Below are 17,793 nucleotides of genomic sequence, written 5' to 3' on the forward strand. Positions count from 1 at the left end.
GGATTGGTTAGCTAATAGAAAGCAGAGAGTTGGGATACATGGATGTTACTCTGGTTGGCAATCAGTGGTGAGTGGTGTGCTGCAGGGGTTGGTGTTGGGTCCGCAACTGATCACAAAATACATTAACGATCTGGAAGAGGGGACCGAATGTAGTCTATCTGAGTTTGCTGATGATACTAACTTGAGTGGAAAAGCAAATTGTGCAGAAGACACTGAGAGCCTGCAGAGAGTTATAGATAAGTGAGTGGGCAAGGGTCTGGCAGATGGAGTACAATGTTGGTAAATGCGCAGTCATCCACTTTGGAAGGAAAAATGGAAGAGCAGATTATTATTTAAATGGCAAAAGATTGCAGCATGCTGTTGTGCAGAGGGACTTGGGAGCGCTTGTGCATGAATCACAAAGGGTTGACTTGCAGGTGCAGCAGGCTATCAAGAAGGCAAATGGAATGTTGGCCTTCGTTGCTAGAGGGATTGAATTTAAGAGCAGGGGGATTATGCTGTGACTGTACAGCATACTGATGAGGCCACACCTGGAGTACTGCGTGCAGTTCTGGTCTCCTTACTTGAGGAGGCAGTGCAGAGGTGGTTCACCAGGTTGATTCCAGAGATGAGGGAGTTAGACTATGAGGAGAGATTGAGCTGCCTCAGACTGCACTCACTGGAATTCAAAAGAATTAGAAGAGATCTTATAGAAACATACTAAAGTATGGAAGGGATAGATAAGATAGAGGCAGGAAAGTTGTGAGGCTATAGCTAGGGGACATGGCCTCATGATTCGGGGGAGTAGATTTAGGATGGAGATGAGAAAGAACTGCTTTTCCCAGAGAGTGGTGAATCTGTGGAATTCTCTGCCTAATGAAACAGTGGATGCTACCTCAGTAAATACGAGGGGTGATTGATAAGTTCGTGTCCTAAGGTGGAAGGAGTCGATTTTAGAAAACCTAAGCACACTTACTTTTCAACATAGTCCCCTCCTACAATTGCACACTTTGTGCAGCGGTCGTGGAGCATACGGATCTTGGACCTCAGTGTCTGCAGATGGGTGATTGATCGGTTTGTGGCCTAAGGTAGAAGGAGATGAGTTATACGGCTCTCATTACATGTTCATGCAGGTCAACTCTTTGAGTGATTATGCAGAAAGTTTGAAGTTAATAACTCATCTCCATCTACCTAGGCCACAAACTTATCAATCATCCCTGATGTTATTAACTGATGAGTTATTAACTTCAAACTTTCTGCATAATCACTCAAAGAGTTGAACTGCATGTGCATGTAACGAGAGCTGTATAACATCTCCTTCTACCTTAGACCATGAACTTATCAATCACCCCTGCTGTGGACACTTTCTGGAGGTCCAAGATCCGTATGCTCCACGACCGCTGGACTGTGTGTGTAAATGTAGGCGGGAGCTATGTTGAAAAATAAATGTGCTAGGTTTTCTAAAATTGACTCCTTCTACCCTAGGCCACGAACTTATCAATCACCCCTTGTATATTTAAGAAAAGGTTGGATAGATTTTTGCACAGTAGGGAAACTAAGAGTTATGGGGAAAAGGCAGGTAGGTGGAGATGAGTCCATGGCCAGATCAGCCATGATCTTATTGAATGGTGGAGCAGGTTTAACGAGCCAGATGGCCTACTCCTGCTCCTATTTCTTATGCTCTTATGTGTTCCTCTGGAGCCAAGGTGAAAAACACATTACCAACAGCACATAGCACATAGCTATGATTTCAGAAAAACATACAGTCACAAAGAAAAACATAATATAGCCCAAGTCCCTGAGTGGCATGATTTTAGATTGATGGTAAGATGTCCTGTTCTTCCACCGAACAAATACTGGAGAGCAACACAGACATAAGGGGCCAGGCCCCAACCCAGTACAGATTCTATTGCACCCACAGAAGCCACTGCACTCTCCCATACCACCTCGGTGTACTCTCCCCTGGGCGACAGCCACAAGCAGCCTGTGGCAATGCAGCTCCTCCTTAGTCAGTCTCACCAATGAACTGGACTTGTAAAATTCTATGTTACCAATGTCCAACAGTGTCTTGTGATCACAATAAAAACATCCAAGACAAGAATATTGTCCAAGACAAAGAAAGGTACTACATAATAATGGGAGCTGGTGATGCCATTTGTGTGGGTGTCTGGTGGTGGGAAGGATGGGGTGGGTGGTGAATAAGGCAGAGAAACCAGCAAATCAAAAGTATTTGACTAGGCGCAGTTGGTCAGAGTTGCAATTTCCATAAGCATAGAAAAATACAAATCATATCGCTGAAAGTTTCTTTGGGAGAAAAACAAAATAAGTTTTGTGTGTTGCTATGGGAACACAGTCACGGTTGAGAGTATGTGGGCTGGGCCCAGCTGATAACAATAATGTATTGACAGAGGCGTGAGTAAACCTTTCAACTTTTTCAGAGTCTCTGTGAATGCAGTGAAGGGGAACTTTTACACTGGAATTCCTCCAATCTACTTATACCAAGATGCAGGATCCCTTATCTATTTGAGCGTAGCTGAAGATTTCAAACATGCAGTGCACATCCAGATGTCTGGTACAATCCAGAACAAAGCAGGACAAGGTAGTTTGGCTTTCTGAAGAGCAACAATTTATTTTTGTTCTGCTGAGCTCAGCGACCTTTTAGGAGCAAAGTATTCCACAGATGTTAAAACAATTACAAACAGCCTTCAAGCTTTTGAGAAAGACATATAATAATGACTGCTTACTCTTCCTATCAAAATATACCACCTCACATTTATCTGTGTTAAACAGAGCTATCAACACTTAACTTTAAATTATAAATGTTTATTGTGAACAGCAGAGGTCCCAGCACTGATCCACATAGAACAGCACTCCAACTCCTTTCACTGCAACTATCTGGCACACATTGCTTTCTGTCCTGAAACCAACTAGCAAACTGATTTTCTGCTTGTCCTTTGACTAAATTCTCTGACCTTAATCATTGTTCTGACATGGAGAACTATATCGATGACTTCTTGAAAATCTAGATAAATTACATCTAGTACATTATTATAGTCTACTCTTTCTGTAACCTCTTCAGAAAATTCAGAGCTGGCCAACTGAAAACTTTTCTTTTGAAATCTGTGCTGACTATTCCTTATTATATTTTTATTTCAAAATACTCGACTGTCTTCTTATTAGGGAGGCTCTTCATTTTATATTCGCCCACCGATATTAATCTGGCATTAATTTACTTGGACACATTTTATGCCACGTATCCTTGTACTCGTGTACATTCCACCTCTGGCTGAGGTCAAGCTAGCATTGGAGAGCTGAGCATCGGCATGATACAGTGCACTCTGATGCCTTCCCGATCATTGTGGGGGAATTCATGCAGGCCAGCTCTCTGGCAAACTACCAACATTATGTCACCTGCAGAACCAAAGGAGCCAACACCTTTGATCACTGTTACACCACCATCAAGAAAGCTTACAGTGCCATCCTGCACCCGCACTTTGCAAGTCCAATCACCTGGTTGTACTCTACATTAAGCATATAGGCAGAGACTGAAGTCAGCAGCACTAGTGGTGAGGACTGCGAAAGTATGGTCAATGGAGGTGTACAATTATTTACAGGAACTGCTTAGGTGAATTGGGCCATACTAAAGGATTCATCTTTGGATCTGAATGAATAAACCACGACCATCACCAGCCTCATTAAGAATTGCATGGACGAGCGTGTGCCTTCACAAAGGCAGGTGATGGGACTTAGTTGCATTCAACAGGCTGAGTATCAAAACATTAGGGATGCAGAAACAGAAATGGTAGCAAATTTGGTACTCAAGGTGTTGTATCTAAATGTGCGTAAAATAAGAAATAAGATCTTGTTGCACTATTACAAATTGCCAGGTATGATGTTGTGGCCATCACTGAATCGTGACTGAAGGATGGTTGTAGTTGGGAGCTGAATGTCCAAGGTTACACGTTATATCAGAGGGATAGGGAGGTAGGCAGAGGGGGTGATGTGGCTCTACTGGTAAAGAATGGCATCAAATCAGTAGAAAACAACAGGATGTGACCTAGGATTGGAAGATTTTGAATCCTTGTGGGTTGAGTTAAGAAACTGCAAGGGTAAAAGGATGATATAAATGGCAGTTATATACAGGCCTCCCAAAAGTGGCTGGGAGGTGGACCACAGGTTGCAACAGGAAACAGAAAAGGCGAGTCAAAAGGGCAATGTTATGGTAGTCATAGGAGATGTTAACATGCAGGTTAATTGGGAAAATCCGGTTGGTAATAGATCTCAAGAAAGTGAGTTTGTTGAATGCCTAAAAGATAGCTTTTTAGAGCAGTTTGTCGTTGAGCCTACTAGGGGGTCAGCTATACTGGATTGAGTGATACGTAATGAACCAGAGGTGATTAGAGAGCTTAAGGTAAAAGAACCCTAAGGGACCAGTGATTGCAAGATGATTGAGTTCAACTTGAAAGCTGATAGGGATAAAGTAAAGTCTGATATAGCAGTATTTCAGTGGAGTAAGGGAAATTACAGTGTTATGAGAGAGGAGTTGGCCAAAGTAAACAGGAAGGAGTTGCTGCCAGGGATGTCAGCAGATTAGCAATGGCGTAAGTTTCTGGGAAAAATGAGGAAGGTGCAGGACACATGTATTCCAAAAATGAAGAAATACTCATGGTAAAACTTCCAGGGCTGACAAGGGAAGTCAAAGCCATTGTAAAAGCAAAAGAAAGGGCATACAAGAAAGCAGATTAGTGGGAAGACAGAGGATTGGGAAGGTTTTAAAAATCTATAGTTTCTATGTTTTCTATGTTTCTATGTTTCTATGTTTCTATATAGAGTGCAACTAAACAAATCGTTAGAAGGGAAAAAGTGAAATATGAAAAGCTAGCAAATAATATCAAAGTGGATAGTAGAAGATTTTTCAAGTATGTTAAAACTAAAACAGAAATGAGGATGGATATAAGATCACTAGAAAATGAGGCAGGAGAAATAATAACTGGGGAAAAGGAGATGGCTGATGAACTAAATAAGTACTTTGCATCAGTCTTCACTGTGGAGGACACTAGCAGTATGCCTGATGTTGTAGTGTGTGAAGGAAGAGAAGTGAGTGCAGTTACTATTACAAAGAAGAAGGTGCAGAAAAAGCTGAAAGACCTAAAGGTACATAAGTCACCAGGACGAGAGGAACTGCACCCTGGGTCTTCGGGCCCACAGCAGTAGATTTTCCAACTTCCCCGACGACACACGGGTCTCCTGCCATGACACCGACCCTTGATCCGCCCGTCTCCAGAGCCCCGAAACCTTAGGCTTCCAAATCCTTGCTAATGTTGTTTACTAATACCATTGCCACTATTACAATCTGCTGTTGCTGTTAAGTATGTATGCTTGTTCCATGATGTTATATTTATGGGTTGGTACCCCAGCAGCACACTGCCCTCATTGAACCAAAATGGGTCCTTAGCTTTATGATAACTTTATGGTAGAGTGAGGGAGATGTTGAGCCACCTGGCTTAAAACTATTCATTCAAATTGCTCCAGTTTATTCTGGAAAGAATTTACCAAAAAAACCTCAAGAAAGGTAACATTATATAAACATATTCAGGTCTACATCTTCCAGCTACACAAGAATCAAAATGTGGTGTACCATCATGCCTGGTCTAGTCTTTGAAGTACAAGGATTGACGAAAGATTTGACATCACTTAGAACAGTGTTCCTGTTAACATCAACCAATGAATTGCAGGTAGTGTGGGCCATATGATGGAGCACATGGCCAATGACTTGCAGCAAACAGTCAGTGTAATCAAATACTGATTAGCCAATGAAACATAGCACATCCGCAAGAAGAGAAATGGGGTCAACGTTTCAGGTCAGAAACCCTTAATCAGTTCTGAAATGACTAGTTTTCTCTTCCCACAGATGCTGCATGACTTGCTGAGTAATTTCAGTATTTTCTGCTTTTGTTTTAGATTTCTAGCATCTGTAGTTCTTCAGTTTTTCAAAGAAACTGAACTTATGCAACCATTCCAATAAATACAGTTAATTTTGCCAAGTATGACAGAAGGAATTAAACTAAGCTAATTATTTACATAAAACCCATCTCAGTCTTCTATAGCAATGTGTCGCCAGGAAATTAGCCAATTATCTCCATTCTGGCAAAGGAGAGTAATCATGCAGTTACAGCTCTGAGCATGTCTCAGATCTTTATTAGTAATAGTCAAAAATAACAATTCCAATCAACAGTAGAGCTAAAAACAAACATTATCCTAATAGTTGCACAAGTGGTTACGTTATTAAGACCAGTGGTGTAAATTCATTTCAGAAGATCATTGAGATCTTTGACCATTCACTCCCAACATGCTGATTCCTGCCAAATAAAACTTCTGAGGTATTATATTTCATTCTAGGTTATGACACTACAATCTCCTCCAAAGCTTTCTGACCCTAACTCCATCCTGGGCAATTAGTTCCTGGCTGCCATCCCTATTTGAGTGAAAAAGTTCTTCCACATCTCCTCTCTAATCCTTCTGCCAATGATCTGCGTTTATACCCTGTAAGGGCTAAGGAAAAAAAGCCCCTTATATCTTGGTCTCTTATAATTTTATGTACTTCCTTTAAACCACCACACAACCTCCCCTGTTCTTTGAATTTAGAAAATTAAGGGGTGATCTAATCAAAGAGCTTAAGATGATTAAAGAATAGAAGAGTTACAGAGATACTACCTTCTCTAGTGGGTTTCATCAAAAACAATTGATTTAACATTAAATTCATTCAAAGACAATATAAAAGGCAGTTCTTCACAAGCATAATCACAACCTCGAACCCTCTCCTTTAAGAAAGTTTTGATTAATGGCTTGGTAATACATACAGTGGTTAGACAACTGCACTATGATCCAAGAACCTGGACCATTGATGCAGCAACATGACTTCCAATTCCATCATATGTCTCAACAATCAGAATTTAGTTACATGGTATATTTATATTTTGTCACGGAATGATTAAGTATACTAAAGTGTACAGCAAAATATTACTCGGAGAAATTCAATTCTGAGCGGCATGAGAAGATTTTGGCACAGATGGAGAGGATCTTCTTCAAAGAGGTAAGTTTTGTGAAATGTTTTAAAGGGGAAGAGTGAGGTGGAGAAAGGGTTTGTGGGCCAGAGAGGGATTTCCAGAGCGCAGGGCCTTGGTGCCTGACAATAGGAGAGCAGTGGAAAAATGGAATGCACATGGAAGATTACAGGGGAGCAAATACCTCAGAGCATTGCATTTCTGGAGAGGATTACAGAGACCCAGAGCACCAAGATCCTGGAGGAATTTGAAAATAATTGAAGTGGTTATTCTGCCTCTTGCCTCTATTTCGATGGCTTAAGGTAGAGAGAGCAGAAACACCAATGTCGAAGAAGGACACGTTTAGCAGACATTGTTCACAAGTGCTCACCTCTCTAAAGCTAGGAAAAATGTAGGACAACAGGCTCCATTACCTTGTTTGATGCCGCTATAATTATGGCAATTAGAGGCTATTTATTTGAAATGTCCATTCATGCAATATAATAAATAACCAGCATATTCCCATGAAAATCTGCGGAGTTCGTGGAAATGATATGGGTGAAATCGACCATTGGTAATGATGGCTGTATTTCAGTAAGCCTGTTCGCAGAGCATAATTTGTCATTGACAGGTAAACCTTTATGTTTTGGAATACTGAAGCATTACCTCCACTCAAATGCAATTTAGCATTTGAACTTTTATGCTGCCTAGCACGAGGATTTTCCATGTCCCAGGAGTTGAGGAGGCTCTTATCTTTCTTATCTTGCTCACATAGAAATGCAAAGCTTTCAGGATTCTGTTTCAAATAGTATATCATCTCAGATGACCCAGCATAGTTTATTCACTACAAACAGCATAATACCCCCATGTTTGCTGTTTGAGGTTACTGTGCATTTCTTCCACATTAGCGACACCCTGTTGCCTAATAATTAGCAAGGAACCATAGTCAATAGTGTTAGTGCCTCTGAGTCATAACTTTGTTAGTTGAAGTTTTACTTCGGAAACAAAGGGTCAAAAACCTGATCTGCCACTTGACTGCAGTGCTGAGGGAGTGCTGACTGCCAGAGGGGCCATATCTTACAAACGTTAGATGAAATGCTAAACTGTGGCCCAAACTGACCTGAGGGAATTTGAAAATAAGGCTCATTTGAAGTGATAGCTCTGACTCTGCCTCAGATTGGATGGCTTAGCATAGGGAAAGCAGATACTAAAGATCCTGTGGCATTATTCTGAAGATGAGTAAGGGAATTCTCCCGGATGTCCTGGCTAATTAGTCCCCCAACAACCATTGCTAAAAGCAGGTTACCTGACAGTGAGTGTTCTAGAGTTTATGTGATCTGTTATGAATGAACTGGCTGCCATCTTCTATTTTGTGTCAATAGCCATGCTTCAAAAGTAGTACATTTTGGGGTGTGGGGGGGGGGGCGGTAAAGCACAGGGATGTGACAGCTGTTTTTTAATGCAATTCTTTGCTTCTTCATTGCTAGCATGGAAGGGCATTGACGGGGATGCTGGTTTTGTTTTCCTCTTTGGCTGAAATGTCCCTCTTCATACTGCGTAAAAACAATAGAGGTGTTCATTATTTTTAGTGAAGACTAAAACCATGCATCAGTCTGTTTATCAGTAGATCTGATTTACATCATTATACAGTAAAATAAACAGGGGAAAAAATCTCATGGTCTATCTTCAAATTCCTGTGTTAATTCTCTGCAGTGAACAGGTAAATAGTCATAGTCATAGTCATACTTTATTGATCCCGGGGGAAATTGGTTTTCATTACAGTTGCACCATAAATAATAAATAGTAATAGAAATAGTAATATTACTATTAGTAAATAGTAATAGTCATGGAAGTAATAAATAGTAATAGAAAAATAGTAATAAATAGTTAAATAGTAATATGTAAATTATGCCAGTAAATTATGAAATAAGTCCAGGACCAGCCTATTGGCTCAGGGTGTCTGATCCTCCAAGGGAGGAGTTGTAAAGTTTGATGGCCACAAACAGGAATGACTTCCTATGACACTCTGTGCTGCATCTCAGAGGAATGAGTCTCTGGCTGAATGTACTCCTGTGCCCACCCAGTACATTATGTAGTGGATGGGAGACATTGACCAAGATGGCATGCAACTTGGACAGCATCCTCTTTTCAGACACCACCGTGAGAGAGTCCAGTTCCATCCCCACAACATCACTGGCCTTATGAATGAGTTTGTTGATTCTGTTGGTGTCTGCTACCCTGAGCCTGCTGCCCCAGCACACAACAGCAAACATGATAGCACTGGCCACCACAGACTCGTAGAACATCCTCAGCATCATCCGGCAGATGTTAAAGGACCTCAGTCTCCTCAGGAAATAGAGAGGGCTCTGACCCTTCTTGTAGACAGCCTCAGTGTTCTTAGACCAGTCCAGTTTATTGTCAATTCATATCCCCAGGTATTTGTAATCCTCCACCATGTCCACTCTGACCCCTTGGATAGAAACAGGGGTCACCGGTACCTTAGCTCTCCTCAGGTGTACCACCAGCTCCTTAGACTTTTTCTACAAATAACTACAAATTGACAACCAAACAATTCTGCTTGGAAAGGAGTCTTCCAACTTTGACTTTCTGCCTTGAAGCAATAAATGATATGGATTGTGAAATTTTTATTTATTTTCCCGGGATGTTTGACAGATGGAGTCAGGTGAATAAGATGAATGGAAGGAAAGAGAGTTTGGGGATACTGTGGGAGTAGATGACAAACACAGGTGTGGGTTACCTGAAATTGGAGAATTCTATATTCATACCACTAGGATGAAAACTATCCAAGTGGACTATGAAGTATTCTTCTAGTCTGCATTTGGCCTCACTGTGACACTGAAAGAGGCTAATGGCAGACAGGTCATTGATGGAATGGGAATGGGAAGGGAGTTGAAATGACATGAACAAGAGTTCAAGATCCCATTGCAACAAAGCACAGGTGCTTTACATAAGGGTCATCTCACTGATGTCGAGGAGGCTACACTGTGAGGACTAAATGCAATAGACCACTTTGGAAGAGGTGCATGTGGGATTAGACAATTAGAAGCTATCATAATTGTATAGAGCATAAGTGGAGTCAGCAAAGTGGGTGGGAAGAGTCTGGACAAGGAAGACAGTGTAGAGTGAAGATATAGTGTAGAAGTTCCTCAATGTGTAGAAAATGGGGATGCATGTATCAAACCCATAATCTGTAAATGAAAAGACAACTGCACTATAAACCTTCATCTTGGTGGTGAGACAGTTACTATGTTGAGGACATTGCCTAGAAGTCAGGCAAAGGCCCAACTATTCTGAAATACTTAAAATAATCCACATTTGTAAGCAGTATGACAACTAATTAATAATGATTCCTTTCTACTTATGGACTCTAGATTTACATTGGGAAGACATATTTCCCTTGCCACTCATTGAACCCATTCATTACACTAAACTCCTGTTATTTCAGCTCCTAGTCTTGCTCAAGGACTTAGCCTGTTCTCTTCTCTGCTGGTTATACTCTCAGCTGCAGTGTCCACTGCTGATTTCCAAGCATGAACCCAGTTTTTGTAATCCCACATTTCTGATTTCTGATCATAAACATAAAGACCAGAGCTTCCCTGGCAGGAGGGAGGAAAATGAATAGAGAGGAAGGTTAATTGACTGTTGTAAATAATGTGGATATGAATAATTATCACAGACTCTCAGCTTAACGTCACTTGAATGGAGCTTGATGTGCATATGTTAACCAATGAGACAGAATGCTATACTTAAAAGAGATCAATTTTATTGGAACTTATTTCAAAGGAATAAAATATTCAAAGGTTTTGTTATTGTTTACTAAGCCTTTGAAAAATCAAATCCAATTTGTGTTGACAGTTTTACTATAAAGTTTGACAATTTTTAAATAAGTATCGTGTTACAGTATGAAATGAAGATATTGAAACTGGTGGTTCAGTTGCAAAGTCACCAATTAATTTTAATCATGAATGAGCCCATAATCCCTTACATTACAGGTCAACGTGTTGGTCATATCTTCATTGTGTTCATCAGAAGAGTAAGGAGTTGCATTTACTATAATGAAAAGCTAATTGCCACAACTTGGAGTGCCCAAGTAGCAATAAACTGTCCTGCTGTATAATTCAGTAAGATTCATGTAAGAATAAAGCACCCAGTGCACTGTAATTAAAGAATAAGTGAGATTAAAAACAGAGGCAGGAATGTGTCACATGGGCCTGCAAGTTTTCAGTAAGAGCACATCTGACTCATGACACCACGTCTCCCTCCCATCTTCCATTGATCAGTGCTCGAGAGTGTATATTTCTCAGTATACATCGAATATAGGTTTCAAAGTTTCAAAGTACGTTTATTATCAAATAATGTATAAATTACACAGAGGTGTGAATGGATAGTTAATCTTGCAGGCAGATTTCATCCTAGAGTTGAACAGCAAGGCTTTGGATTGTACAAGGACCAGGTGCAATGTGGGTTAGGGTATACCCTGCCCACAAAACATTGCTTGACGGGAAAGTCTTGTCCCCCGGCTTGCTGCCTGTCAAAGTCATTAAGATTCCTCAAAGCCTTGCAATCCCCTGACATTCAGAAACATTTAGAAACTTACAAAATAAACCAATTGATTTCTAATATTAGAAATTTAAAAAATAAAATCACCAGAAATGCTTTTGAACAAAGAAAAATATTATATCATTAACTAAGCATAGCTTATTCCTGCTTTTATTCAACTTGAAAAAATCTCATTCTGATTAAATAGCAGGTGTAACCTGGTGCAGTGTCTAAGATCATGGCCCACTGCCTAAAGAGTTCTGTAGCATTAACACCACACAGAGTCCAGACAGGAGGTGGAACTTGGCTGGGGTTTAGGGCCTTCTGCATTTGCAATAGGAATGCTGAGTTTGCCAATACTTTTGCTGAGAATTGCCAGTCAGTCCATACAGACTGGCTGGTACATCCCTGTAAAATCTGAGCCAACGAGTGAAGAACCTTCTCTTATCTCAGTCCAAAATGACCAATGGTTTGTGTTGAAACTGGCTCTAAATAGAAGAGGAAGCGTGCAGTTAAACCTGGAGAGGTGGCAGCAAAATCTGCCTAAGCTGAAAAATTTAGCCTTTAGAAACAGATGAAATGTGCAGAGGGCTTAGTCTGATATCCATACTCTCCCCACTTTGCAGACTGAGAGAACTGCGCTACCGTGCTCTCTTCCTCATCCTGTACTACGTGCAGCCACAGTTCTGAGTAGATTTGGTTTATGTTAAGGAATTTGCTGTACTTGGCTGAAGACTGATGGCAGTGCTATAACCATACTGCAATCCAGTCGATAACATAATCCTGTTGTCTGCCTCCTGTCCTGTCTAGGTAATATACTTCTTTGCAATGGGTCTGAAGCACAGTCATTAGTAGTGTAGAGCAGAGCGTCTTTACTCTTGCACGTATTTAAATTGTAGTGAGGTGAGTGAAGCACTCTGTAACTCAGATCTGTCACTACTGAATCAACGTGCTGTGTATTCTCAGAAGGATGCGGTAGGGAGAAGCAGAATAACCCACAAGACAGCGCCATCATTCCGAATGGAGGAACAAACTATCTGCTGGAAGAACTCAGCAGTTCAAGCAGCATTCATGGGAGGAAAGGAACTGTCAACATTTTGGTTTGAAACCTTGCGTCAGGACTTGTGAATCCATCCCCTCTCTTCATTGCAAAGGTCATCTCCACTCAGAGAAATACTTTTCTGTTGTCTTTAGATTTCTAGCCTACACAGCTGAATTGCCTAAGCCAACACCTTGTTGGGTATGGAGGACAACACTGTGCAAAGTACAGCTGTACCTCCATCTCTCACTTGGAAGATCATATTTTTAAGTTCTACTCAAGCACAGAGAGCTAAGAAGACACTTTGTTGCAGCACTGAGATGCTGCTGCTCTTTGGAAATGTTAAACCAAAAGCACTTGGGTAGACATAACAGATCCCAAAATAGTTATTCCAAAGAAATATGACAGGGATATTTCCTTAATTACCTCTCAAACAACATCACTGAAAAAAAGAAATTAACTGGCCATTAGTATGTTCTCCTTCTGGGAATTTGCCACACGTGAATTGATTGTTCAGTTTCCTACAAAACTGTGATGGCTCTCTCTGTAGTTGCTACACCTTATCTTGCGTTCTATTATTGCTTTACGTTGTACTGCCTCAATGCAATGAATTGATCCGTATCACAGTATGCAAGACAAGTTTTTCACTCTACCTCGGTATATATGACAACAATAAACCAATTGCGATTCCAGAATTCCACAGAGTCAGGACACAGAACTCCTGATAGAAACTGAAACAGCACCCTCCTGTAAAGGCAGGCTTATTTTTAGAGCAAGGTGCCATAAATGGAGGATTATTACATAGTACAAATCCTCAACATAAAATTGATCCAAACACTTGAAGCAACAAAATCAGGGAAACATGTACTGTAGTCTTTAGCAAACTACCTCTGTAAATCAGAAATTGACACACTAGAGAACTATGCTGCATTGCATTAAATGAAGTAACTTGCTGCAGGCAATCTCGAAGATATGTGGTGCATCAAGCCGCTTTCTACAGATCTACTCATATCTTTTATTATAATCGTTTTACTCTCCAACAGCTAAATTCTAAGCCTTTCTCTTGTGCTATCTCTACGTACTGATGCCGTGAACTGACCTGATGGTCAGCGTGCAAAACAAAGTTTTTCACTGTACCTCGGTACATTTACAGTAATAAACCGATGTACATTTCCATGTGGCCTCTCGCACCCAGTGTGCATGGAGGGATCTGTTAAGCCAATAATGTGTATAGCACTCAGCAGAGAACGTTGAAAGTTCATCGCACAGTGGATAACACTCTCATTTTACAGAGCTTGTTTCATACAGAGGCTACCGGTTGGGTTGGAGTTGTGATTCTTCCTCTGTCACCAGCTACGCAATCTCTAGAGAATGTCTACACGTTTACTCAGCAGACTCTGCTCTTTAACAGGCAGAGCGCCTGTGGAATCCTGGTGCAAGTCGAGCTTTCATGCTAATTGCTGCACTCAGTCGCGGCACAAATAAATACAGCTATTCACAAGTGGAATCAATGGGAACGGTCAAGTTGTAGAGGCTCTTTTTCCCCAGACACTCTGCAAGCCACGGTTTCCTTTTGTGTCCACAACACCTTATTGTTGAAAGGAAGGCAAATGATTTCCATATGATTTAATTTCTTTTTCTTAAACACAGTACTGTTGTAGAGAAGGTGAACTCTAATAGCTGCTGTGTTGCTGTGTTGTCTGCCTATTCCTTCTATATATAAACCTCTTATTAATAATGTAGAGGTCCAGTCTTGGGGACCCTCAGGCAGTCAAGTGATCCATCACTCAATCTGACTGCTATCTCTAAGTCATGAGTGGCTTGCGAGGATGAGAAGCTACTTTGGGTGACCAACAAAGCAAAGGAAATCTGAAAAAACAATCTATCTGGGAAACAGGGCAAAATGGTACCTTCACACAGGTGAGTAATCAGTGACCTGGAGTATTGGTGCAGGAGTTCAAATTCTGCTCTGGGGAATTTAACTTCCATTCATTACAAATCTAATTTCACTAGTGGTAACTTTGAGATTACAAAATCTGAAAGATTCCTGCCGCCGTCCGTTAGGAATCTGTGACTGCTTGGGTTTTCTCCAGGAGCTCCGGTTTCCTCCCACAGTCCAAAGACGAAGGTTAATGGTCACATGGGTATAATTGGGTGGTGTGGGCTCAATGGGCCCCAAGGGCCTGTTACAGTGCTGCATCTCTAAATAAAATAAATCATTACTTGTGTCCTCCTTCTTTGGGAATGAAATTCTAGTCTGGTGAATACATAACGCCAGACCAACATCAATGCAGCCGACTTTGTGTAACAAAGTGTAACAACTGGTTAGTTCGGAGGTAAGGAGGGCCGGCCAATGAATGCCGGACACATCCCGTGTAAGGATAACAGGGAATTAACAAAACTATACTCTGTTCAATATCCTGGACTAAAATGGCTTTGCTCTTCAACTCTCTGATACCTGGGTCTGACTGAAGTGTTCAAAACAGTCCCTCATTATTGTTTGGACAACATCATAGGGACTAGAAACTCTTTGCTGGGTTTTTCCTGTCCGTTGCATCACTTCTATAATTTGGCCTGTTCTTTCTGAAATGTAAGCAAGTGCTTAAACATTTAACACTAGTCTAACAGTTCAATTCTATATTGGGGTAATTCTCTCTCTGAAAATTGGCCGAAGTTTTCCAGCGGAAATTCACCTGCACAAATACCTTTTCCTCTAATATTTATTTTTGAATAAGAAATACTACCAATATTTTAAAATTGCAACTGTGGTTAATAATTTCAAAGTTGATAGATTCAACCTAGGTTACAGAATCTGACAATACAGACCATTCAGCCCACAGTGGCTATGTTGCCTTTGAAAGAACTCACTGCCTTCTCTGTTGCCAGAACCCACATGATATCCTGTCTGGCACATTTCTAATTCTCATTAAGTCCCTTTCATCGTGGTTGGAACAATCTGCTGCCAGAAGAAAATCTTAGTTTTTGCCCCCAAAACTTTTGCCAAATATTATAAATTAGGATCGTTTGATTACTTAACGTCCCACTATTGGAGATAGTTCCCCTTTTCTTCTTTATTGAAGCCCTTCATAAAATGTCATCATAGATAACTTATTGAAAGTCCTATAATAATTGCAAAACATGTTCCAGACAGACATTAGGAGGGAAGTATCTGTAAAATTCAGCTTGAACTCGAGTGTCTTGGTTCTATAGTGCAGGGCCCCAGCTGGTGAAATGGAGATTTTGGGGTCAGAGTATCTAAGTGTCTGGTTGGCATGGCACGTGCTCTCACCGTCCAAAGTTAGACATGGTCAGGCTATCAGGGCAGCTGCTACAACACTCATCAATCTCGCAGGGTACACTAGTACGGAGGCCAGAGGTGAGTCAGACCGGGAGCGCAGTTGCCATCTTCTCATGCATACGCTTCAGGATGCGGTGAATGCTGGCGAAGCTCGGCCTGTCTGAGGGCATGTGGCTCCAGCAGAGGCGCATCAGGTTGTACAGCTCCGGCGGGCAGTTCCCGGGGCAGGACAGGATGTTGCCGTCTCGGACGTAGTAAATCACCTCCTCGTGCGCCATTCCATAGTAGGGCTGCATGCCGGATGAGAAGATTTCCCAAAGGACCACGCCATACGCCCAGACGTCAGATTCTGTGGTGTAGCGGTTGAAGAATATGGACTCTGGAGGCATCCACCTGATGGGGATGGCATCATTCTCGTTGGCCTTGTAATAGTCAGCGGAGTAGATGTTCCTGGAGAGGCCAAAGTCAGCAATCTTCACCACCAGATTCTCTCCGACCAGGCAGTTCCGGGTTGCCAGGTCCCGGTGAACAAACTTGCGCTCTGACAGGTAGCTCATGCCGGCTGAGATCTGCTTGGCGATATTCAGCTGGTCGGCGCAGCTGAGGGGTGCCAGGAGGCCACCCGGGCCCGTGGTCCACTCAGCGCAGCTGCTGTGGCTGACCGTGAGGCCACTGCTTGGTGACCGCCTGCGCAGATATTCGTTCAGGTCACCGTACGCCATGTACTCGAAGAGCAGGCACATTGGCTTTCCAATGGCGCACACTCCTGTGGAGAGAGACAGCAAGGAATCAGAGACACAAGAGATTCTGTAGACGCTGAAAGTCTTGAGCAACACACGGATAAAGTTGGAGGAGCTCTGTAAGTCAAGCAGCATCTGTGGAGGGGAATAAATAGTCAACGTTTCGGCCGAGATCCTTCGAGACTCAGGGTCTCAGCTTGCAATGTTGATTGTTCAGTTCCTTCCATACATGCCGCCTGACCTGCTGAGTTCCTCCACTGTTTTGTGAGAGCAGGAAATGCTTGGGTATAACATCTTCCTGTGTGAGAATAGCTTCTGTGGAAAAAAAAAGTAGCTTCAGATTGAAGACCCTTGATTAGATATGAAAATAAAACAAGTTAGTTTTAAGCAGGAGAGAGGGTGGAAGTGGGATGGATAGGAATTAGGAAATACTTCTGATGGGTTATGGTCCGAGACACTGCCATGATTCAGTTGGTTACAGCATTGCCTGATTAACAGGTCAATGAGGGCAATTGGATTGAGAAATTATTGAGGGATAGTCTCATTAAAACACACACAATTATTAATGAACTGATGTCTGGGGAGTCTAAATAAAGTGATTGCATTCTCAAAATAAATGTTGGGTCACTCAGTACTGGAATGGGAAGCAATTTCTTCATCTTAACTATTGTGAGTCTTTGGAATTATCTTCCCAACTGGTTTAGTTGCTGAGTAATTTCTGGACAGAACCCCATGGACTTTTGGATTGTTACGTATTCGATGGGTTATGGGGACAGTAGCACTGAGGTAAAAGAGCATCTGTGATTATACTAAGGAGCTATGGCAGGCTGAATGGCCTGCTCCTGCTTATATTTCTTGATGTTTTTAGTCCTTCAGCAGGCCTAGGTTCTTCTGGACCAGTTGGTGGGCAACAGAGGAGTCCGGAGGAAAATGCTAAGGGCAGAGCCTGTGGCAACATAGTCAAAGGACAACAGGGAGAGGAGGAAAAGGAGGAGTCAGGAGGAAGAGAAGGAGTCAGGAGATATCCAGCAGAAGTAGGTTAGTCTGTACTCACAGAGAGAAAATGCAAGGCAATACCACAGAGGGATGACAGATAGAGAAACTGATCTTCAGAAGTTATAGAATTCAACATTG

General features: G+C 41.7%; 1 protein-coding gene across 1 annotated transcript in view; it reads right to left on the minus strand.

The window, feature by feature from the left end:
- Positions 1-10,860: 10,860 nt before the first annotated feature.
- Positions 10,861-17,793, minus strand: part of musk (muscle, skeletal, receptor tyrosine kinase) — a 208,747-nt gene continuing 201,814 nt past the window's right edge. The window contains exon 18 of the mRNA XM_063048989.1: positions 10,861-16,685. Coding sequence (XP_062905059.1) covers positions 16,003-16,685 — 683 coding nt within the window. The 3' untranslated portion in view covers positions 10,861-16,002. The remainder of the gene's footprint in view (positions 16,686-17,793) is intronic.

The sequence above is a fragment of the Mobula hypostoma genome, chromosome 5, assembly GCF_963921235.1.
Source record: "Mobula hypostoma chromosome 5, sMobHyp1.1, whole genome shotgun sequence".
Taxonomy (NCBI): Eukaryota; Metazoa; Chordata; class Chondrichthyes; order Myliobatiformes; family Myliobatidae; genus Mobula; species Mobula hypostoma.